The sequence below is a fragment of the Coloeus monedula genome, assembly GCF_965178545.1.
Source record: "Coloeus monedula genome assembly, chromosome: 15".
Lineage (NCBI taxonomy): Eukaryota > Metazoa > Chordata > Aves > Passeriformes > Corvidae > Coloeus > Coloeus monedula.
In genome coordinates this window covers 6772087-6795430 of record NC_138795.1, presented here as the reverse complement: position 1 = coordinate 6795430, position 23344 = coordinate 6772087, and the positions used below count along the sequence as shown (strand labels likewise).

At 57.3% G+C, this 23344-nt stretch overlaps 1 protein-coding gene across 1 annotated transcript in view; it reads right to left on the bottom strand.

Annotated features, from left to right (window-relative positions):
• Positions 1–17592, bottom strand: part of CAMK2A (calcium/calmodulin dependent protein kinase II alpha) — a gene marked incomplete at its 5' end in the record, with an annotated part of 34028 nt that extends 16436 nt beyond the window's left edge. The window contains 11 exons of the mRNA XM_082291638.1: positions 251–334; positions 1065–1187; positions 1576–1670; positions 2265–2348; positions 2847–2949; positions 3317–3389; positions 4888–4953; positions 5209–5263; positions 8917–8976; positions 11910–12004; positions 17531–17592. Coding sequence (XP_082147764.1) covers positions 251–334; positions 1065–1187; positions 1576–1670; positions 2265–2348; positions 2847–2949; positions 3317–3389; positions 4888–4953; positions 5209–5263; positions 8917–8976; positions 11910–12004; positions 17531–17592 — 900 coding nt within the window. The remainder of the gene's footprint in view (positions 1–250; positions 335–1064; positions 1188–1575; positions 1671–2264; positions 2349–2846; positions 2950–3316; positions 3390–4887; positions 4954–5208; positions 5264–8916; positions 8977–11909; positions 12005–17530) is intronic.
• Between the last annotated feature and the right edge of the window lie 5752 nt (positions 17593–23344).

The window sequence follows — 23344 nt, the reverse complement described above, 5'->3', positions numbered from 1 at the left end:
GTCCTCATCCCAGTGTCCAGTGTGACTCAGTGCTTTCCTTCACCATGGCTTTCTTCGAGCAGTTGGGAACCCCAGCCAGATGAAGCTGTCACCCCACTCAGTCTCTTTCCCCTTTTTCACAATGGGGGTCCCCAAATGCTCATCACCCCCACACCACTGCCCAGAGACACCACCCTGTCATTTCCCACACAGGGAACAAGCCCATCAATGACCTGACTGTGCATTTAGCAGCCAGCTTGGACAGAGTTACCTTCAGCTTCCTCCGGGCGTTGAACTTCTTCAGACAGTCCACTGTCTCCTGCCTGTGCATGCATGACGCCACAGTGGCACGGTGCTGGGGGGAGAGAGAGCTGGCTCAGAGCAGTGCTGGGGGGAAGGGGCTCCCCCAGCCCCACTCTCACATGCACACACACGTGGAGTGTGTGATCTCCCATGGCTGAGGCACAGGCAGCAGCAGCAGCAGATAAAAATTTAATGGGCAGTGGGAGATCGAAGCTTTGGAGTCAGCAGGATCTGCTCTGGTGGTGGGGGTGTGCGGAAAACTGGCCGCCCCCTGAGTTAACCCCTTGACTGACCAGCCATGTTTAGCAATGTGCTCAGGGTTTGCACATGTGTGGTTAAGCCCAAGGTCTCCTCCTGCCTTTAGGATCTGATTCTGAGCGAGAACCAGCAGCTGAAACAGCAGGATGCAGTGAAGGGTGGAGGGATTGCTGCTGGGGTGGATGGATGGATAAACACGAGCCTACTCCCATTGCCTCTGAAGAAAGACCCCCCAGCACAGCGTGACACCGAGAAACCAGCCTGTCCCCACCAGGGCTGGGAGCATGTGTGTCCCTCCCATCACCAGGTCCCCCAGGAACATGCTGTTTGCATTCACAAGCTTTTGTCTGCTGTAAAACCTCGGGGGAAATGCTCCTGAGAGAGCATTGGGAGGAACCGTGCCAGGAAACCATCTTCCCAGGATGGAGATAAGAGCTGGCAGAATGTTTGATAATATGTGATCCCCGATGAGATGTTCTCCCCTTGTGAATCCCCACATCTCTCTACCTTTGGGCCCAACTCACCGATATCCAGGGGTGCTTCAGAGCCTCTGCTGCTGTGATGCGCTTGGATGGGTTTATGGTCAACATCTTGTTGATGAGATCTTTTGCTTCAGGAGTGACCGTGTCCCACTCAGGGGAGGGGAACTGCCAAAGCAAAGGGACCAGGGTGAGAGATGGCAGAGAGCCCCTTGGCACTTGGGTTGCTTCTCCTGCAACTTGGGACAGGTTGGAGAAATGGTAGCAACTGGAAAGAGCTGCCAGGTAAAAAACTGAAGAGCAGGAGTGGAAGAAGAAAGCTGGAACATTTGGGACAAGACCTGTCTCTCCCACAAAGTGGGAACATGAAACATGCCAATGTGTGTGCCTGGGCATGGCAACGTGGCGAACACTCTGCAACCAGGGCAGAGGAAAACACTTGTTCCCACCTGTCTGAATTTGTCCTGGCTGCTCTTCTAGAGCAGCAGGCTGCAAAGCAGGGACAGCAGGAGAGAGAGGAGACTGTGAAAGGGGGCAGCAAGACAAACCCACTCACATCATAAGCCCCAGCCTTGATCTGCTGGTAGAGTCGGTGTTGGTCTTCATCCCAAAAGGGTGGGTACCCCACCAGCAGGATGTAGAGGATGACACCTGCCCAGGAGAGGAGACAGGATCAGTGGGAGAGAATTCATTGCTGGAGGCCGGAGCATACACAGCCTGGGGACTGGTCAAACTCAAGCAGAGGAACAGATATTAGGGAAATACGAAGATTTGCTCGCTGTTTAAAGAGCAAAAGGCTTGGTGGGTCCAGCTCTGTGCTAACATGCTCAGCACTTGGAGAGGTTCAAGGCTCTGGCAGCCCACCATGCAGAGCCCAAAGTGGGTACCCTGGCAGGGGTGGGTGATGATTCCTCCCCATCGTGGGTGGAAAAAGGCTCCCCTATGGCTCCAACTACATGGAGGCATTGCCTGACTCCACCAGCACCGCAGGGAAAAGAGGCAGCACCTCCCCTGACTGAGAGCTTTGGGTACATAGCAAGGGGGCTGAACCTTCAGAGAAGGATGCCACCGGACTGGGAGAGAGTGTGTTGCCCGGGGTAATGTGCCACCTCTTGGGTAAATCCTCCACCCTGACCTCCCTGAGATATGACTGGCAACTGCGACGTGGGGCATGCTGGATGAACATCCTGCCTCATCCCGCCCAGCCCAGCCCGCTCCCGGCATTCCAGCCTCGGTCTGACTTACCGCAAGCCCACAGATCCACGGCTTTGCCATAGGGGTCCTTCCGGAGCACCTCGGGGGAGAGGTATCCCGGGGTGCCGGCGAAACCTGGGACAGATAGTCCGTCACGCCCGCCCTCAGGCAGCCCCCGTCCCCGGACAGCTCAGCAGCGGGGAGTGGTCCCCGGCCGGGCATAGCGAGAGCCGAGAGAGCTGGCACATCCCGACCCGATGGGACAGACACCCTCCTTCCAGAACCGTGTGTGTCTCCCGAGGGCAGAGCAAAATGTGTCCTTCTGCCACTGCCAAACCCCAGAGGGTGCCTACGGCTGGAGTGCTCTGCTGTGCACTTCCAGCGCTTGGAAGAGGCTTTCCTCCCACCGGTCTGCCCCTGTTGCCGGCTTGTCCATCTCACCAGGACACCTCGGTAACTCACAGAGTCCCTGTGGAGCTGTTTGCTCCACATCAACCTGCTCATCCACTGTACCTCCTGGGCTGGTGCTCCTGGGACTCTCCCATGACCCTGGGCTCGGAGTCCTGGAGCACCCCTGAACTAACATGCCAAGGAGGGCTGGAGGATACCCCACCTCAGGCCAGTCCTACTCACCAAACCAAGCTTGCTGGTCCCCTTCCACCTCGATGGCGAGGCCAAAGTCAGCCAGCTTGACGGCAGCACCCTTCAGCTTGGATGCCAACAGCAGGTTCTCGGGCTGCAGAAGGAGATGGGGGTTGGAGAGGAGTGAAAACCCCCCAGGGGCTCTGCTACTGGCAGGGGGAGCTTCCCAGCACAGCACAGAGGAAGCTCTCAATGTGCTCCCTAACTGCTTTGACCTGCTCTTTGTCCTGGTGTCCCTGGATCCTTAGGGGACCATGGACTGCAAAGACCTCCCTACCCCATTTCCCTTTTTTCATTTCGCTCCGGAGCTGGTCTTTGCTCTGTGGGTTTCCCGCAGCCCTACACGTGTTCCTCCCTGCTGTTTCAGCAGCCCTGAAGGACTCTGAGCATTGTTCCACAGTGTTTTGCATCACAGATGGGGTCCCCTGTCCTCCCACAGGCACTCTCCCTGCAGCTCCTACCTTCAGATCCCGGTGAACCACCCCCATCTGGTGGCAGTGCAGGACGGCCTCCAGGATCTGCTGGATGCAGTGGCTGTGGGAAAGAGGAGAAAGCTCACACAAGTGGCCTGCGAGTTTTGTCAGACACTTCTATTCTAATGCATTTCACCCTTCTCCCCATCACACTTCCCACCAGCAGCCCTGCAGCACCGCTCAGCATCCCCCTCCACCAAAACCCACACACCTGTGGAGAGCAGTTCTAACCCAGTAAGAACCCAACAGAGCTGTTGGACACCCAGTAATGGTGAGCAGGAGCTTAGGGAACACAGCTGAGCCTGTGGGGACCCCACAGGAGCAACACTGGAGGCGGGGAGCTGCAGACCAACAGTGGAACAACAATGTCAGCAAAGATTTAGTCTCCAAACCCAGGCAGAGCAGATGTGCTCTGTGCAACCTTTGCTCCAGCCCCACTTCCCTGATCTCCTCTAATGCAGGTGGCTCTGCTGTGTCTGCTTGCTTCATATCTAGTTCATTACATTCCAGCTCTGCTGCGTGCGTGAGACAGGAAGGGAAAAAGACAGAGGCACTGATCGCTTCTGCTCCAAAACAGCTTGTGTGCAAGGCAGAAGGTCTTTATTTACATGTATTTTATTTTATTTGTGTGACACTAATAAGTGGATGGGCTGTAAGTGGATTCAGTGCAGGCAGCCCATTAAATGAGATTGTTTTCTGCCTAGAAATAGAGGATATTTCCATGCAGAGAGGTAGTGTAGAGTTTACCACCCCCTTGGACATACATACAAGCTATGATTAGCCTGGGGGTACAGCCAAGAGGCACAGTGATATCTGGAGATTGGAGAGGGCCAGATCATGTCCCCTCAAAAGAACGAGACTAATACTGTCCCCTGGTCAAGCTGCAGTGACCAAAGGGGTGGCTGAAATGGCTCTGCAGCAGGGTACCTGGAAAGTGCCGGTGGGAGTGTGGAAGGGAGCAGAGCTCCAGCACAGCCTGTCTTGACTGCTCCTCCTCACTGCTTTCAAGTGGTAACTGCCAGAGAAACACTTGCAGATGGCTGGAATGCAGCTCCAAGGGGAAGGAGTGACATCCACAGGGCGTCTGTTCTATCGTGGCCCTGGCTGGGCACCAGCCTGGTGTTGGGTTTCCTCCCTGCCAGCCTGGGGAGCCCTGGTGCCCGCAGACCAAGGAATCCTGATGCACCCAGACAAGGGAGCCCCCAACACCCTGCTCATTTACAGTGAGGTCAGATGTTGGCTATCCCAGCATGCTGGGGAATGAGGGTGCTGTGGGCACTGGCTGGGAGCCATCTGATTCTAAGTGCAAACCAGTCCTATGGCAGCACAGGCACTTCTTGGCACAGGAGTTGAGTGAGTTAGAAAGAGCATTTTGGGTGGGTTTGGGGTTTTTTTTGCACCACACTTCTGGTCTATGAGTATGTGTTGCAGAGCGGCTGTAAAACACCTCCCAGCACAGAATGAGCTGGTGCTGCAGAAAGCCAGTCATGTAGGACCCTGGGAGGGAGCAGCTTGTGGAAGAAGGGGACGCCTGCTGTCCCCTCCACAGCCCGGCTCACCTGGCATCCGCTTCGCTGTAGTACTCCCTGGCCACAATGTCCTCAAACAGCTCCCCGCCGGTGACCCTGCGAGAAGACAGGGCGTTGGATTGATTGACAGCACACTCAGCCCTGGCAAGCCCCCCAAAAATGTCACTGCACCATGCATGGGGGGAGAATCGGGGGTGCAGCACAGGGACCTGCCCTCTGCCCGGCTTGGGGGACCCAAGTTTGGTTCAAACCCAGCCTGCAGGAAGGACTCGGGTGAGGTGGAGGTTGTGTCACCCCAGGGGAAGCGGGGAGCTGCCCGTGGGTTAGGGGATGCAGTGAACCATTACTCACAGGTCAAATATCAGGTAGTGGTGGCCCTCTTCGGAGATGCTGTCATGGAGCCTCACTGTAGCAGAGACAGAAGGGTTATGGGGTACACCTGGCTCCCACCCCGCTCCCTGGGAACGCCTTTGCTCCCCTTTGGGCAGAAGCAGGAGCTGGGGAAGGGCACAACAGGGCTATTCCTCTTGTTATTGCCACTGGCTGGGTGGGGGTCCCTGCTCTACAGGGGACCCCAGCCATGGCCCCAGCCTGGGGCAGTTGTGCGAGGCTCAAAGGTCACATCCAAATCGGGGACTGCTCCGGGGCTGTGCCTAGCCAAGGTTCCAGGCAGCTGCTGGGCTATCTTGGGCACTGGGCAGGCTGCAGGCATGGGTGTCCCCAGTCCCATCAGGAGAGGTGCCCGAGGAGAGGGAGAGCTCAGCAGGGAGCTGAACTGACAACTCTGGCACTCAAGGGCCTTTTTGTATTTTCTGCTCATGACCTTCCTTTTCTCCTTGGAAATCTCCAGAGGATGAATTTCCCCATCTCCTGGCACCCTCTCCCCTTGGGCACACCCCTCGCCAGGTACAGCAAGCTACAAACCTGTCACCCTGCAGCTGCACGCTGATTTTTCAGGCTCAGATCCCTGCTCACACTTACAGGCAGGTGTGCAGCAAGGGGACAGGCACAGAAACACGTAGGGTGGGTAAACAGAGAGTTGTCTAGCATCCTCTGTCCCCCACGTCATATTTTGTTTGATTCCCTTGAGGCTATGAATATTTAACGCTTCCTCTCTCTCACCTGGTTTCAGCCTGATGCAACTTTCAACATATTTAAGAATGCTGGGAATCAGGGAGGAAAAAAGAAACATTCAGTGAGAGATTTTGTGGGAAGTTTTACTCCTAGCCCCTTTTACTGCATCTAAATCAGCTGAGCCCTATATGGAAACATCCTCCAGACTCAGTGTGAGCCAGGGGAGATAACAGCCCCAGCACCGAGTGCAGACGCTGCACTGTGTTGCTCTTATCTGCCAGGCCAGCAAACACCACTTTGCTCGTCCTTCTCCCGTCTCCAAGCTCTGTGGGCAAATCCAGTGGCTGCCAAGAGCGTGTTGCCAGCAGCGTCATCTCATCTGGCCAAGGCACCGGGCAAATGAGGTCTGATGAGCTGGGCAGCATCTTTCCTGTCTGTCTCCCTTGTGGTCTTGACTACTGACACAACTTGCTCATCTTATTCCCCAATTATCCTTCCCCACTGCTGGCCTCTGCAGACATCCCCTGTGCTCCAGCATCTGCATCTGCTCCATTTTTCTCTAACATACAATCCCAGCTTTTCTGCCTTCCTCTGCTGGAAGAAACATATTTCCTCCTGTTTCATGTCGCCTGGGAGGGATTTGAGAGTATCACGCCTGGGATCCCACAGAAGCCAAAGTGTTCTCGGGGGGATTAGGTGAGTTCAGTGCAGATAGGACCAGCATAACCATAAGCAAATGGTCTGGATACGTTCCCTGCTTGGGGAAGTCCCAAAGCCTGTGGCTGCCAGGAGCGAAGAAGGTATAAGAGGGAGCAGCTGCTCTAAATATAGCCTGATCCTACAAGTATCTGTTACTGACCATAACAAGAGAGAGCCACGCCGGCCAAACCACTCCAGCTCCAAGCCAAGAGCCAAGGCAGGAGCAGGACACAGCTTCAGGAATGAGAGTCAGAGGACGAGTACCTGGAGTTCAAACTCCAGGGCTGGGTGCAGCCAAAGTTTTCCCAATAAAGCAAGAGTTCCCTGAAAGGAAGCAGTGCTCCCTAATATGTCACCCAGTGCTGTGGATGTGTTGTGGGGTCCTGGGGACCTGGACCTGCCCTTGACTGCCCGTGCACAGGTTCCCACGCGAGGGTCTCCAACAGGCACAGTGCAGATCACAGGCTGGTTCTTCCAGGAATGGCAGCACAGCATTCCCACGGGAGATGGAAGGACCCCACCTTGGTGCAGTGAACAAGTAAGAGGGCAGCAAAGCCCCTTGGGAGCTGGGGTGCTTCTCCCCGGGAAGGGCTAGACAGGGCTGTTTCGCCTCATCCAGCAGCAGTGCCTCCTCTTCCTCACGCCAGGCTGCTCTGCAGTGGCACCGCTCACTCCAGCTCCTGTGTGGGTAAGGAGCCGCCTTTGCTGCACGGAAGGGAAGCTGCAAACCCAAGTTTCCAGGCAGCAGGAGCAGTGGAGGGGAGTGAAAGGAAAGAGGGTGTGGGGTGGGGGATGGAGAAGAGCCTCCTGGGTATAAATAGCAGCAGATTGGGCTTGTTAGCATCTCATGCTGTTAACCCCTTCTAGCCTTTGCAGCTTTGAACCTGCCAGGTCACAGCCGAACAGCGAGGGGTAGTGTAGGAAGGGGGGACAAGGACAGGGACGGGTGAGGTGTTTTGGCCGTCGGAGACCTCGCCAGCCCCACGGGCAGGTGATGGAGAGGGAAGGGTGGAAGACAGCGTTGGGAAAGAGCTGTGGCCAAGCTGGGAACCTGGGAACCTGGGGAACCTGCAGCTACCGTCCTGCAGGTCTCATTCGGTGAGTTCCTCTGGGTTTAGTATTTCTTCCTATTCAGACACTTTGCAGTGCGCTTCCTTCCGGTCTCGGCGGTCCCCGCATGTATTTTGGTGCAAAGGGGAGGCTGGACGTCCCGGAGGGATCCCTGCAGGGCAGCTCCTGGTCCTGCTGGAGCAGAGGCTGGGGAATCCTGCAGGGTCCGGCACCCCGGCAATGCAGGGGACACCTGCCACGCAGCCGTGTGCCCGAGACAGATGGAAGCCGACAGTCTTTTTTGGAACTGAAATATTTATGGGACAGGAGCCACATGGCTCATCCCAGTGGCCCTGGATCTAGCTCCCTGGATCTGCTGCAGCAGCTCCTGGGGAAGGATGGATCCAGGTCACCGGAGCAGTGAGGGGGCCAGGGAGGAGCTCAGCCGCAGGGGAACCCTCCCAGCTCCCGACTGTGGGTTGAGAGGGCTGCAGAAACCACCAAATCCTTTCCCAAAAAGCTTCAGGATCCCGATGGGGTTGGTACATCCTGGGGTGCAGCTGAGGGAAGAGGGGGTTCATCCAGACTATCCACAGGGATCAAGAGCCTGCATCAGCATCACTTCCAGGATGGAATTTGGGTATTTTTTTTACTGCAGTTTTTTCCCCTCCCCTCCTCTCTCTCTCTCTCTCCTTCTGGCCTATTTTTGTCTTTTGCAGGGGCTCAGGAGTTTTCCTGAAACAGCTTTTCCGAAGGAGGCTACTTTCAGATGGACGGTCGGTGGGAAAGTCTTCGCTTCCCCCCGCCATCGCTCCTCCTACACGCCCCGCGCTGCTGCTGCTGCTGCTCCGAGCTGCAGCCGCTTTTTGGAGCATGCAGAGGAATACAGCACCCGAGCCGGAGGAGAGCAGTAAAAATAGCCTCTTGCAGCCTCCTGGGGCTCCGCTTCTCCCTGAGGGAGCTATGGCCAAGTGGGTTAGTCCGGACCTACTTCAGTCCCCCTATGCCCAGTGGGGCCTTTCTTCCCATGGCCCCGTTTGAAGATGGTGCTTCCCACGAGGAAGAGGAGGGATGGCTCTGCAGATCAGCTGGGCAGGACAACACTGAGCCCTTCTCAACCTCTGGGACAAACAGTCCGTGCTGCTGCAGACAGGGCTGGATTATGGACGTCCTGGTTTGGACATGGGAGGGCAGGTGGGCAGCAGAGCCGGGCATGGGGGTGCAGGGTGCACTTACCAATATTGGGGTGCTTCAGGAGACGGCAGATCCGGGCTTCTCGTTCCAGCTTTTGATGATCTGAAAGAGGCAATGGCCCTAAATTAGGATCTGAGAAAGGGAATCAACTGCTCTCAGCTTCTGTTGGGCTCTCAGAGGAGCTGTTGGCACAGGAAACCTGGGGGGAGAGAGAGCAGCTTTTTTTTTCCTAAAGAGTTACATATTTTGGGATAAATTCAGCATCAGGGCCTGATGGGCAGTATCCCAGCACAGATGCAGTCCCTGGCTAAGCCCCCAGGCACTGATGCCATGGGCAATCTTGGGTTTGGAACGATCCCTTGCCCTCCCCTCTCCCTTCTCTTTGCTGAACAATCTCTGATCACCTCCCAAATACCCTGGATTTGTCTGGGTTATCCCTGCCGGCAGCACTGTTGCCTTTTCTCCTATTCAGCCAGGCACAGACAATCAGCCAGGACATTTCTGGCCCCACATGGTACAATTTGAGTGATTGAAGGCAGAGTTGGCCAGCAAGAGGTGTCAGGATGAAACAAGGCTATGGGCTTCGCTCCCCCTCGCCATCGTCAGCCATTCCACACCAGGGCTTTGCTCCCCTACACTGCCGAACCCTGTCTCGGAACTGGCGCCTGTGTCCAAACAGGAAGTCCAGGTCCCACTCCCCAGCTTTCAGCAGGTTTGGTGATGTGACACAACAGAGCTCTGGGCAAAGCAAGCTGAGCTGAGCCAAAAAATCCTCCTCCCTGGGACAGCTCAAAATGAATCTGCAAATCATTTTGTTTCTTCCTCTGCACTTCTCTTCTTGCTCACACCTGACCCAGCCACCCTGACTGGAGGCATTTTGTGCAGGAACTCAGCAGCCAGGACAAGCCAGGATATAATTAGGGCTGCTGTCTCTCGGTGCTATCACTGCTACCTTGCAGGTTCACACCCCGGAGTCTCTCTCTGCATCAAACCAAACCTGGGTGTCTCCGACCGCTGAGACGTGAAAGCAACGCAGCCCCTTCTCTGCAGGGCTGCAGCCTTCCCCAGGGCTCAGTATCCTGTCCAAGAGGCACCCCAGGGCTTGGGCTGAGTTTTGAAGCCTGTGCTGGAGTCTGTGAGCTGAAGGCTGAGATAACCTTGGTGGCTTCATTCAGCTCCCCACAGTGTTTCCCTTGATGGGGGACAACCTTCTCAGGGTGGGACAGGGTGACAAGGAGAGGTTGGAGTTCAGGCTGTTCTCACGACTAAAGTCCGTTGTGGGGTGGATGACAGGGATGGGATGGAGGGACAGTGTGACCAGTGGGGCAAGCACTTCTCTGAGGAGGTGAGTTACAGCAACTCCTACCCCACAAATCCAGCTCCTGCACACACCCAAACCCCATTTTTCCTCCAAAACCTCCACCTTCTTTCCCGTTGGCCTGTGTTGGCAGCCAGGAGGATGTCTGAAGAAACAGACCACGGCTGGGGATGTGTTGCAGCTTCTCCCACCTTCTCCCCACTTCTCTCCTTCCTGCCCTTTGTGTCTGGGGAAGTGCCGTCCTCCCTGCCAGCACTGCACGGTTCCAGACCATTAGCCAAAGCTGCTGGTGATTCCAGCTGGCAGAGCAGGGAAAATAACCCCAGTGAAGCCTCTCCAGGGGACTGCTGGGCACTGCAGGGACAGCAAAAACCCCAGGAGAGGATGGAGAGGGGCAAACTGCCGGAGGAGGCGAGCGGAGGCAGGAGGGAGCAAAGGGAGGGCGGCTCAATCTGCTGCTCCAGGCAGCCCTGCAAACTGGGAGGCGTTTGCCAGCTGGGGTACACGGGCAGGAGCCAAGGGCTGAGCCCAGCACCACACACCCTGCCCAGAGCCTGGCCTTCGGCTTTGGAGGAAGAGAATGATCTGCATCCCTGAAGAGGGGCAGGGGTCTGTGCTGGAGGACCTGAGGGGCTCAGTGCCGGTGCTGTGCCGCTTTGGCAGCACTGTGGGAGGGCGACTGCAACATCCTGGTTTAATTCCAGGTCAGAAAGGAGCTTGTCACTCTTTTCTGCGTTTCAGTTTTGCCTTGGGAGGTCAGCAGTGGAATTGGGAGAGACACCGAGGGAGGTTAATTAAACCCTCCTGGCAGAGTGCTTCCTCCCAGCACCCATCCTGCACTCCCAACAGCTAGGGAGGAGCCGGAGTGGGGACACGGCATCTGCTGCCTCATCCTTTCAATCCTCCTCATCACAGCTCCTCTGTCAGGTGCCTGGGGGCAGAGGGGTCCCTGGCTTGGGGCAAGGGCTGGCTGGTGATTTCTGTGCTGGCTCAGCTCAGCCTCACTCCGAGGAACAGCCAGGATAGACCCACCAGGACAGACCCGCCAGCGCCTCTTTCAGCAGCAAACAGCCAATGTGCTCCACCAGAGCAATTCACCAGATGAGAGCGATTCACCAGATGGGAGCGAGGGGTGAGGGCCCATCTCCAGATAGAAATGAAGTCAAACCCCCACCTGAAGGGATGTTCCCATTTCACTGATGTAGGTATATGAGTAAGAAAACTTACAGACCCCAGAGCAGGGATGGGGGGTCAGCAGGGGCCCTCTCAGAAGATGATGCTCCCAAAATAACTCTGCTGCGCTGTTAGCATGGTCTGACTTGTTGCAAGGCTGTAACCATCATTTTGCTGCAATGTGGTGTGCAGGGTGGTGGAGGGTCTCAGGGACAGAAATGGGGTCCTCTGGCTCCTCAGGCAGATTGGGGTCTGGGAGTGCCCCCCAGCCTCAGCCAGGCTGCGGATGCATCCCTGTGATTGGATGGGATTGGTGAGCAGCCACCAAGACACCTCCTTGGGATGTTCATCCCATCCATTAAGGAGTCTGGTGTGTACTGTAGCAGAGACAGGGTGGGATGAGGGGGTCCCCATCGCACATCAAACACCCCCCACCTCATTGCACATCAAAGGCATCATCCCAGCACCATGCAGAGGGGAAAAATTCCCTACTCCATGAGCCCTGCTCACCTCTTGCCTCCCCCAAAACACCCTCAGTGCTTACCTCGAGCAGAGAGCTTCTTGGTATTGATGATCTTGGCCGCATACTCTTGTCCTGCCAACACCTTCACACATCTCCGGACAATGGAGAAAGCGCCCCTGGGAACAGAAGAAGCCAGAGGTGAAGGGCTTGGTGTGGGCACAGGCACAGCTCAGCACTCATGGCCGTGGGGTGAGGGGCAGCCACAGGCATGGGGCTGAGGATGGGCATGGGGATGGGTGCTGACTGGGGGAGGGACTTGGGGAAAACATGGAGGGATTTCAGCTGGCTTCTCTGCACTGCTGTCCTTGAGGAATGATGGGAGGAGGCCCATGCAGACCTAGGGATGAAGGTGGATTTCTCCCCTCCACGCTCCTCTGGGACACCCCAGGCATGGTGCACTTTTCCTCCTCTTCCTCCTGGCTCTGCCCTACCTGTTGCCAGGAGGGAAGGGGCAGTGATTTACCGGGGGCGCTGGTTCCCGAGGGAAACCGTGATGGCTGCAGCTGCCACACAGCTCTCGGCCACTTCACTCTTGTGTGGCTCTGCCTGTCCTGGACCTTCCAATCACAGCAGGACTTGGCAGTTGTGACCGGTGCCAGATTCCCTCCCACTGCAAAACTGTCACCCAGGCAGGGACAGCCCAGGGGACACTGTGAGGATGGAGCCAGGCTGGACAGGGATGGATGCTGCTGCACCTTGCACACGCATGAGCCAACATGCAGAGCTCTCCTGGGGTCTGGCAGGCAAGCAAGCACGAGTGCTTGGGACGCTCCAAAGACTCCTGTCTGCCCCTGTACCCCGTACCCCGGGTCCTGCCAGCTCGTGGCACTGCCAGTGCCGGCGCAGTGCTGGGAGCTGCGGCACTGCAATCACACACACACACACATGCACGCTCCAGCCCTGCTGAGTAAAACCTTTGTGCCAGGTTCCCTTTCCTGCCAAACCTCTCCAATTGCTAAAATAACAACCATCAAAAGCAATCCCACCTCGTGCCCCACCTTCCCCCCACTCCCCTTCACCCCACTCCAGCTCCCTGCCGAGGAATAAAAGGCCGCAGGCTGGTGAGAGCGGCGGATAATTGATTTTAGCGGCGGGGGCGGGTGGAGACGGGCAATTTGGGTTTGAATGTGATTTTTAGAAAAGCAGGCGAGCAGCGGGTGTGGAGGGGTGGGGATGGAGCCCCAGCAGAGCTGGCAGCCCACGTGCCCGGTGCTGCCGCGCAGAGCATCGCTCACGGCACGTGCCAGGCAGGAGTTGGGGGAAAACATCCTGGTGGTTCCCAGCTTCCCCGTCCTGCCATTTAATCCTGGCTGCTGAAAGAGCTGAGCTGTTAATATCCCTGAATGCTGGGGAGGAATTAACTGGAAAGGGTGGGTGAAATGCTTCATATCCACCTTGCCATAGGTAGGGAGACCAGAGACGGCAGCAGTCCTGTGGTGTTACTCTCTTCATCCGGCTGGGAACCCCACACTGTGTAGGGTTTGTGGGCTCCTGTGGATCCCTGGGACTCATCTTCTCTATTTTTTCCCTAAAGATATGTGTGATGTTTCTGCAGTGGCAGGACAGTCTGCAGCAGAGTGCAGCAAGCAGGGATATCCCCCTGCCCCAGCTCGGGGTTTCACTGCAGAACCCAGCATGAGGCTGGAGCGGTGTAGGTGTCCCAGATCCACTGGAGGTTGGGGACTGATGGTCACTCCTGATCCCAGTGTCCACAGCCACTTGCTCATCTATTTATTAGAACTGAATGGCAAAAAAGGGGGAGCCATGGGAAGCGGCTGTTTCACTTCCCCAGCTATATTCCTGGCTTTTGGCTCCTCCAGACCTTCCTAACAGAAACCAAATGTCTATTTGTGGTCTGTAAAGCATAAGCAAAACCCTGTGGAGGGTTCCGCCCGGAGGGTGGGTGGAACATGGAACACTGGATGCAGGTGCAGGATACCCAGGGGTACAGCACACTTGCTATACTCCCCTCCTTGTTCCAGTCAGGTCCTTCGGTGGGTCTGCACCAGCCAGGAACCCTCCACATTGGGTGTTTGACCCCCAGCCAGGCTCTGTTCCACTGTGCCAGGCTGCTTCCTTGCTACTCAGTCCTGTACAGGATTTTTCCAGCCTAGGGGAAAAAAAGCCCCCCTTTGCTCCATCTCAATACAGCATCTTCCCAGCAAAGGCAGCATCCCCTTCCACACCAGGGGCTCATGGGCACTGCAGGCAGCGCTGTGGGTGCCAGGCAGGGAGCTCAGCCCCACTGTGCTGCAAGAAACCCCTCTGGAAGGAAGGAATCATCTCCTGCTCCCTGCCCATGGGCAGCAGCCTGTCCCTTCTCTCCCAGGGCGCTGGGTCTTTGGATGGGAATCACCCCAACCCTGGTGACAGCTGAGGACCCCCATCTCTGCCTGGCTTGGATGAGACAGCATGTCCCAGTCTGAGCAGGGGACAGGCACATCACCTGCAGGGCCATGGGTACAGACCGTGTCCTTGTCCCCCGGCTGGGTGCCAACGCAGGGTGATGTTGGACCTGCAGCCCCGAGCCCCAGCACTGCTGAGCCCCAGCCCTGCAGCCTCTGTCCCTTGGTCCTCAGGCCAGGCATGACCCCATGCCTTGTCCCCACGGCCTCCCCCACCAGCTCAAGCAGTGGCTCTGCCACCAGGATGCTCCGCTTCTCCCTTTTTCACACCTTCCCTGCCAGCGCCCGGCTGTGCTGCTGCCGCCCTCCCTCTCTTCAACACCTCCTCCTCCTCCGAGGCACTTTATCTCCTTTCTAGAGAGAAGAGTGTGGGCTGGGGATTTTTTGTTCCTCCATTTTTTTTTTCTGTTTAATAAGCCCCCTCTCCTGCAGCTCCGGGAGCGGAGGGGCTGATCCTACGGCTCGGCACGGTAATTGTCTCCAGCCTCTCCCTGAACCTGCTGCGGGGGCGGATTTGGAGGCGCCGATGGAGCTGCACTTCATGTTTGTCCTACTCCGGGGGGCCGTGGGCAGGATCCTCTCCCTGTCCCCCCCTGCTGCCCCCCGCCCTCCGCCTGATTCCCTCCTGCAAGCGTGGGGGATCGGAGCAGCCCTTCACTCGCTCAGCTTTGCGGGGGCTGCCGCAGGAGTGGGTTTTCCCCAGCTCCGTGTCCCCCGCTCGGGACAGATGTCCTACCATGCTTGGGAGGTACAGGGATGTGACAAGGGCTTGCGCCTTGCTGGGCAGACTCTGCAGATCTCCCTCCCCATCTCTGCCTGCCCCCAAAGCCCCACCGTGGTGCCACCATTAGGTGTGTGGCATCTCAAACCCCCACCTGCCCGGGTGTCAGGAGGGGTGACAGCCGAGGAAACGGCAGAGAAGCAGGGTGGGTGCGGCAGCCTGGCACCCAGAGCTGCCGTCCTGCCAGCCAGGCTGGGACACACCGTGTCCCTCACAAGAGCCCGCTCCAGTCCCTTGGGGACAGCAAACTCAAGATGGACCCTTTCTGCTCCGAATTCTTGCAGGACGCTGCTCCCTACCAAGGTCTGGGGAGAGCCGTTCTGTCCACCCCTGCCAGGACACCCCCACAGCGGCTGGCACCGGGAGCACCTCTCCAGAGGAGGAACACTTCCCAGCGCGAGCAGCTGCCGCAGCAGAGCAGAGGTGCGGCACTTCGTCCTGATTTCCCTCTCTAAGCCCGTGAAGCGGAAATTTCCCCATGGGAAACCGCTGATTTTTGAATGTGCCAGGATGTGCTGGAAACCATCCCAGTGGAAAATCCCCAACCAGCCCCACAGCACTTTGGCTAACCCGGTGAAGCCCCTAACTCGGGAACACCTCAGTGCTGCAGCTGCACCTGCCCTCTTGAGTGGATGGAAAAGCTGTGGGATGCACCGAGCTGGGGCTGCTGCCCCTGCATCACCCCAGAACTGGGGCGGTTGGGTGCGATGCTCTCAGGGGCTGGTGAGCCGCTGCGCCAGCTTTGCTCCTTTATTTCTGTTAAAATGCATCTGTCCGAGTGGTTTTACACCACAGTGCTGGGCAATGCAGGCAGCCCCTGAGCCTGGGTGCTCAGCCCTCCGGTCAGCACCCACCCAGCAAAGCATCGCAGCTCAGATACCTTCAGGAGCCCTCCTGGTCCTCCTCCATCACTCCTGGCCTGCCAACTCCCCTCCACATCCCCACAGCCACCTCTGCCCAGCCAGAGCCCCACAGCCTCACCACAGACACCCAGCAGCCACTGCCTCACCTGCTCACCCCCTGCCACCACCACAAAGCCCTAGAGCCCTGAAAAGCCGAGAAAAGTCTGGAAAAAGCAGGTCCCACATCCCACCTTGCCACCAGCTCCCTGGTGGGTGCCCATCCCCCTGCCTGCAGTCCCAGCTGGGGCTGTCCGCGCCACAGGGACCCACGCCCCAACCCAATCCCTTGCTGTCCACCAGCCCCTCTCTGTCACCCTGATGCCACAGGGATGGATGTGAGTATCCCGGGATGGGGGGGCCCATTTGCCTCCACAGAGCTGCACTTTGTGGCAGCACCCTGGTGCCACGGTTTGGCTGGCGAATGTGAGCAGCATTCAGCCCAGCACAAAGTCCTCCTGTCTCAGCCTCTCTATTTCCCTATCTCTGCCCTCTCCCTTCTCCCTCGCCCCCATTTCACACGCCCACGTGCATGTGGGCACACGCTTAGGCACAGGCTGCTCTGCGCCTGGGCGATGCAGGGCTGCGGGGTTGGAGCCTCCCTGTGCCTATGGATGGACGAAGCTTCCCCGCTGGAGCTCAGGCACCCTGAGCCCACCACCGTGCTGCCAGCTGCTCTGAAGGGATGGCGGCCACGCGCCCCAGATTTACACACCAGCTCCAAAAAAAGGCACAGAAACCAAAACAGAGGCACACGCCTGCTCACTCCTGCACCCGTTTTACAGCCACACGCTGGGCGGGACGCGGAGCATCCCTCCACACGGGGAACCTGGCATCCCCTGCTCCACCCGGGAGTGCTCAGCACTCCCCAGGATCCCCTCACTGTGCGCAGGCAGCTCTGTTTGCACACACACACACACACACACGGACATGCACTGATCCAGGCACACGCGATGACACCCGGACCAGAGCAGCTGAGCCCTCCCCTGCAGGAAAGCTGGGTCAGCCAGGGCTATGGCTCACTTGCACTGGGACAGGGCTGGGGAATATCCTGGATCTTTCCAAAACCCACCAGGATTCTCTGGGGGCTGCCAGGCAGACTGGGTCTCCTGCAGGTCTATGTCAAGCCACGGTGGATCCACACAGATAAATTCCCTAAAGAAATGTGAGGGGTGCCCACTGCTTTGGCTTTCCTCCTCAGCTGTCCTGTTCCTCCTCCCGGCTGGAGAACTTCCCAAGGGAGCCAGCAGCCTTCTTTTTTGGGAGTAGCTTTTCCATAAGAGGGGCAGCCGAGCCCTTCCCAAGAAACTCCAGACCACTGGGGTGTCCCGAGTCCCCAGCCAAACACCCATCAGCAGCCCCTGAACTCAGGTGTGGACAGAGAAGCAGGTCTGGGGCTGGCAGCCCCCACCCTCACCCGCGTGCCCTCTCTGATTCCCACTGCATTCTCTCCATGCTCATCTCCTTTCCCCCATCTCCAGCAGTTCCTAGCACTGCCGAGTCTCCCAGCCAGGGCACAGCCCCTCTCTGAGCATCTCAGCCCCGTCTCCAACTTACTTGCCCAGTTCCTCAAAGAGCTGGTACTCCTCGGTGAAGCGATTGCAGGTGATGGTGGCCATCCCGAGGGGCTGGAAATGCTCCCTCCCGGTGCAGAGTTTGGGGCAAGCAGCTCTCCTCTCACTCCCTCCCTCTCCGTGTGCTCCCGGGGCTCTCTCCTCGCTGAGGTAAATAAGGGAATATGTTTGATTGACAAGCCCAGAGATAATGATGAGGGCAATTTGTCTTCTCAGCTTCACAAGCCTTCGTCAGCATCCCCGTCCCCATGGTGACCACCGCTGCCAGAAACGCCCTGTTTCTGTTGCCGGGGCAACTGCTTCCCAAACCCGCCGCCCTCTGTGGGGACCAGGGCCCTGCTGGGGACCCAGCCCGGGGGCTGCCCGGGGGTCACCCACCTGCTGCGGAGGGGGGGATCTCTAAAATACAACTACTAAAGGCAAATTAGAGGCTGTGGCAGTGGTAAAATAATTGGGGCAAAAAAGGTTTCCATGGAAACCGTGGTTTCCATGTTGCAGGAGGATGCTGTCACCCCAGCAACTGCTTATGCCCCCCCCCCCCCCCCCAAAAAAAAAAATACAGGCCCTGGTGGTACCTGCAGCAGCATTCCTGGGGGCCCTGAGGGCTGTGGGATGGGGACACGCTGCGGCGGGAGGGAGCAGATGGAGCAGAAGTGTGTCAGGAGAAGCTGGAGAAACCATGGCAGGTCCCCAGGTCCCCACACCGTCCCGCCTTCAGCCAGGGTCCTCGGGGGGGCTGGCCCCAATCGCACTGCAGTGGAGAGCTGGCTGCTCCCCACTCCCCCCTTTGTCCCCTGAGTCCCCCTGAGGGCTCTGGGGTTCCTGTGGAGCAGCTCCAGAGGGTCCCCCCAGAGAGGGGTGAGCAGCCTGGCCTGCAGCACGCCTAGAGGGGACCACAAAGGCTGTGTTCTGGGGTGCTGTGTCCCTGTGGTGCCCAAGCTGGGGCAGAAAGGGGGAAGTTTCAGAGTGGGAATAGGAGGAAGGTCTGGCTCCCCAGTCCTTGGATTTTTTGTTGCTGAGTCGCCTCTCTGCTGTGCTGAACATAAGAAAGCACAAAAAGCGCAATAAAAGTGGAACTGTGAGGTCCAAAACCTCAGGGAAGGGGTTTCCCTCTGAGTCCCCACCAGCACTCACTGGGGATCCAGCACCACCCCCTCTGTCTACACCACCCCTTGCACTTTCCACCTGCTGGCTTCCCCCAAAAGAGCTTTCTACTAAGCTTTTGTCCCGTTTCTGGATGATTTTGCAGCAGCAGGACCCTCATCACAACAGGAGAAGGGACTCCCTGTGCTGGCTGGGAGGGCATTGCCTTTGGCAGCTGAGATGGATTGAGTTCCCCTTCAGGCTGCCATGGAAGGGTTAAAAGGAAAAGAAAAGGTTCTAACCAGACAAAAATAGGGAGAAATCTTTGAGAGGGGAGAGAGGAGGAGCAGAGAGGGAGAGAAGAAAGGAGGTGGAAGTGGAGGAGGACAGCAAGTGGCGGAGTGAGGAAGAGGAGGGGGAGGAGGAGAAAGGTCTAATGGCTTTTCCATTAATTGCACTATTACCCACCTGCATCCCCACCTTGCATCCCTGCATCCAGCCTCCAGCTCCTGCCTGGTCCCATCCAGGGGACCCTGGTGGCAGAGCAGGGACCAATTCCCAGCCCTGGATGGGCACATGGATGGGGCCACAGTCCCCAGGGGTTGATGACCTCCAGACCCACCCTGGCCATGCCCTGGCATGGGCAGAGCACACCAGGCACCCTCACTTGGGGTGCAGGCAATGCACATGTGCCATCTGTGCCCTGGGGACATGATGGTCCCCAAAATGCCTCCTTGCCCCTTCACAACTCCTCCCCATGTCGCTCCCACAAAAAAGGGGGTTCATTCCCCACCCCAGGGCTGTTCCAGGATGCAGGGGGCTGCCATGGGGGCCGGTACACCCGAATGTTTGTGGGAGTGCTCTCCTCCTCCGGCTTTTTGCTGCCAGCCCCCAGCAGCCCCTTGGAACCCTAGAGGCAAGAGGAAGAGCCCCCCGCTCCCGAGACCCCATGGGCGGCTCTGTGCCCCTGCCTCACTCCCACCTCCCTCCCACCTGCGCTAATGTTCGTGTCCCCGTGAGCTCCGCAATGTGACCTGCCCCCCTCCCCGTGCCCACCCCCACACTGCCACACGTGCTCAACCCCACACGCGTGACTCTGCGTGCTCCCCGAGCCAGGAGGAGGGATCTGTCCCTTCCTTATCCCCGCTGCATCCCTGACACCCCAAACCCCTCACCCAGGCAGGGGGTGATGGCAAAGCCCCCCACGAGGACCCTGCCTCCCTCCCCAGGGTTCTCCTGCCTGGCAGAGACACGGCTCTCCAGGAAAAGTTTCTCCCTCTCTGCTCTTCTCTCTATTCAGTTTTTTTTTTCCTTTTTCTTGACATTTTTCCTTCTGAGGGTAAGGTGGTGTCAGACTTCTGCGTGCTGAACATGCTCTGCTTTGCTGATAATGTTTTCCCAAGCAGGAACTGCTGCCTGGTCCCACTCCTGGGTGCCTGGGGGCAATCCAAGGGGAGCAGGAGCTCTGGGTGGAACCTTCAATCTCTGGGCTGGGGGCTCCCCTGTAGAGGGAAGTAGTCCCAGTCCTCTCCCAGAGGCCTCAGGATACTCTTAGGATGTGTCTGTTCCCAGCCATCCCCAGATTTGCTCCTGCAGGGCTTTGGGAGCCATGCTGCTCTCCTGCTGCCGTACTCGGGTCTGGCCACCTGATGGAGACCTTCATCCCCAGTGCTCCTCTCCATCACTGGGCTGCCTCTCCAAAAATGCATCCTGCTCTCCACACCCTGCTCCAGCTCTGCCTGCAGAGCTTTAGCTTCTGCATCCCAGCAGGGGCTGCCCCCGGGTGGGCACCCGAGGTCTGATGCCGAACCCCAAACACACGGGATGGGCAGCTCAGGAAGGATCCACGTGTCCTGGGGGGGCTGCAGCAGGTGCCCCTGCTCCCAGGGGATGGGGCTTGCAGCAGTGCCTCACACACCAAACGAGCCGGCCTGCCAATTACATATTGCAGAGATCCCAAAATTACTGGGACAGTTTCACATGCAAGCTGGGGTCTGGGGGATGCTCAGTTGCTGTCCTCTGGGAAGCTGAATTTGCGGTTATTTTTAGAGAAGATTATAAATACCGTGGTGAGGAGAGCTGATTTACATTTAAGGCTGTGTTTGCAAACGTGCCCTGTCCCTACGGGCCCAGCACTTGCTCCTGCAACCACAGGAAGCTGCTTTTGGCTGAGACAGGGTGTCCTCAGTGCCACCCTCTCCCTGACAGTGGGGTTCATAGGCGAAGACTCTCCTGTGGACATGTCCATGATACTTGGGGACACCCAGCAGGTGCCATGAGGCTCCCTGGAACCATTGTGCACTGGATCTGGGTGGGGGGAACCTGCAGAACCACATGGCCTCAGATCCCTGGCATGAGAAAGGACACAAGTGCCCCTGATGCAGAACACCTTCTGCTCAGCATGAGGTGCTCGGGGTGCTCTGCCACTCTCCCACTGTGGCAGTTTGCTGGGATCTCCTGTCCTGGTACTGGGCTTCTTCCCTCTCTTGGGTGGGAGCTGCCTGTGGGGCTGGAGAGTCTCTGACGTACCCCCAGTCCTGCCTGACGCATCCCATCCCTATTCCATCCCCATCCTATCCCACTCCCCTCCCCATCCCTCCCCAGCCCAGCCCAGCCCCACCCTCCTCTTATCCTCCTCCCCATCTCTATCCCATCCCAACTCCATTCATTCCCAGCCCATCCCCTCCCCGCTCTCTCCAGCCAGCAAGCAGGGTGGAAACAGCCAGGGTGGAGACAGCCAGTCCATGCCGACAGACAGGCAGCCACCACCCCACCACCCCTCCACCCCTGATGGCCCCGATGCATCCCCCTGCCCCATCCCTCCCAGGCCCCCATCCTACACCCAGCTTCTGGTGGGGTTTGGAGCTGCCTGGAGCTTGCCAGGCGCTTTGAAGGGAGGTTGGGAAGGAGGGGAGCCTCAGCCTGTCTGTGAAAACACATCTCCCGGGTGCAGGGAACTCCACCGCCTTAGCATCTCTCCAGCTGCATTAACCCCTTGGCAGCCAGAGCGCACACACAATCCCAGGAGACTTCAGCTCTCTGAAAACAAGGGATTTTGGCACATAGCTGCATTTTTCCCAGCACAGGCCATTAATGAACATTGCTGTGATTAGGAGAACACGTGGCAGCAGCTGCATCTCCTTTCCCAGCCCAATAGTCAGACACAGCACAGCTGGAATCAGTGGTGAAGGACAACTGGTGTCCTCGGGCTGGAGGCTTTGCTCTCTCCAAGCACCCAGAGATGCTCCTGCCGACTTCTCCTCTTTGTTTTCAGGGACTAAGATTTTCCTTCAGCTGTTTCTTCTTGCAAAGGTTCAGAATCCAACTTTTTTTAATTAAAACACAAATGACAACAGATCCACCACTGTGGCCAGGCTGATTGTGAACCCAGCATCAGCCCAGCAGATCCAAACCTGGAAAGGAAGTGAAACCAGACGAACCTTTCCATGGGGATATTAGCAAAAGGGAATGGGAGAAAAATCAAGCATGTTTTCATGGAAATTTCCGTTTTTGAAGGAAAAAAAAATAAAAGAAGGACTAAACTTGGATGCATTTATATAAATATGGAAATGAAAGCCGTTTCCCGAGCCTTGTCACCACCCCACGTCCAGTCCTGCTCTCCCATTCCCTTCAGCACCAACTGTCCCTTAGCCAATATTTGTTCCCAAGCCCCTGCAGCATCACCCCCTGCCCTCCCCTGGCTTTGGCTCTGCCTGCAGCAGCCTCCTCTTCTTCAGCAAAATGTTACTTTATTTTCAGCAACTGGTTGGCTTTGCCAAATGGCAGCCGGTGCCGCAGCCCCGCTGGTGGTGCACATCCCCAGGGACCAGGCTGGCTGACTGAGGTAGTTTGAGGATGTGGAGCATCCTCTTGGGGCTCATCTCAGCTCGGGTGATGCCATGGGGACCACTCCTCTTGGAGCAACATGCTAAGGGAGCAGGGATGGAAATGGGGCTGATGGAGGAGCTGAGCCCCCATCTGAAACAGCCTTGGGATGTGCCTGCAGGGATGATGGGATGGGATGGCACAGTGATGGGCGTGCACGGAGCAGCAGGGACTGGCACACACACCGCCACGCTCCAGCTTTTCAAACTCCTTCCAGCTCTACAAGAAGAGGCCTCCTCTCTTCTGCCTTGCTGTCAGCTGGTTTTTTTCCTTTGTTTCTATAGAAAATCCCAATTCCCCCAAATAATCCAGCTAAGAGTAAGAAAAAAAAAATACAAACATGTCATTGCATTTTCTTCCCATCCTCATCCCTCTCTCACACACAGGGCTTGAAAGCACACTGAAAGGTATTCAGCGTGCATGCTGCCAATTGTCACATCTTTCAATGACAGATTTTAAATGAATGTTATTTTGCAAGGGAGAAAGAGGGGGGAAAAGAAAAAAAAAAAAAGAAAGCCCACACTGCTCATCCAAGAGCTGACAAGTCCTAACGGGCCTCATTTTCCAGAGACAAAAATAACTATTTTCAAAATTCACAGCAGGGCCTTCGCCTACACACTCTGCACCAAGAGAAACCTGTGGGGAGAAATGTAAAACACATTGTGTAAATGGAAATGCACCATGCATCCAAAACGATTTTAAAGCTATTTACCCCCTTTCATCCTCGCCAGCTCTCCTGTGAGCACACGTACGCGCGCTCGCACCCTGCCGAAGGCGCGGGGGCCCGGAGCTTTGCTGGCTTCCCTGGCCCCCAGCCATCGGATGGGCT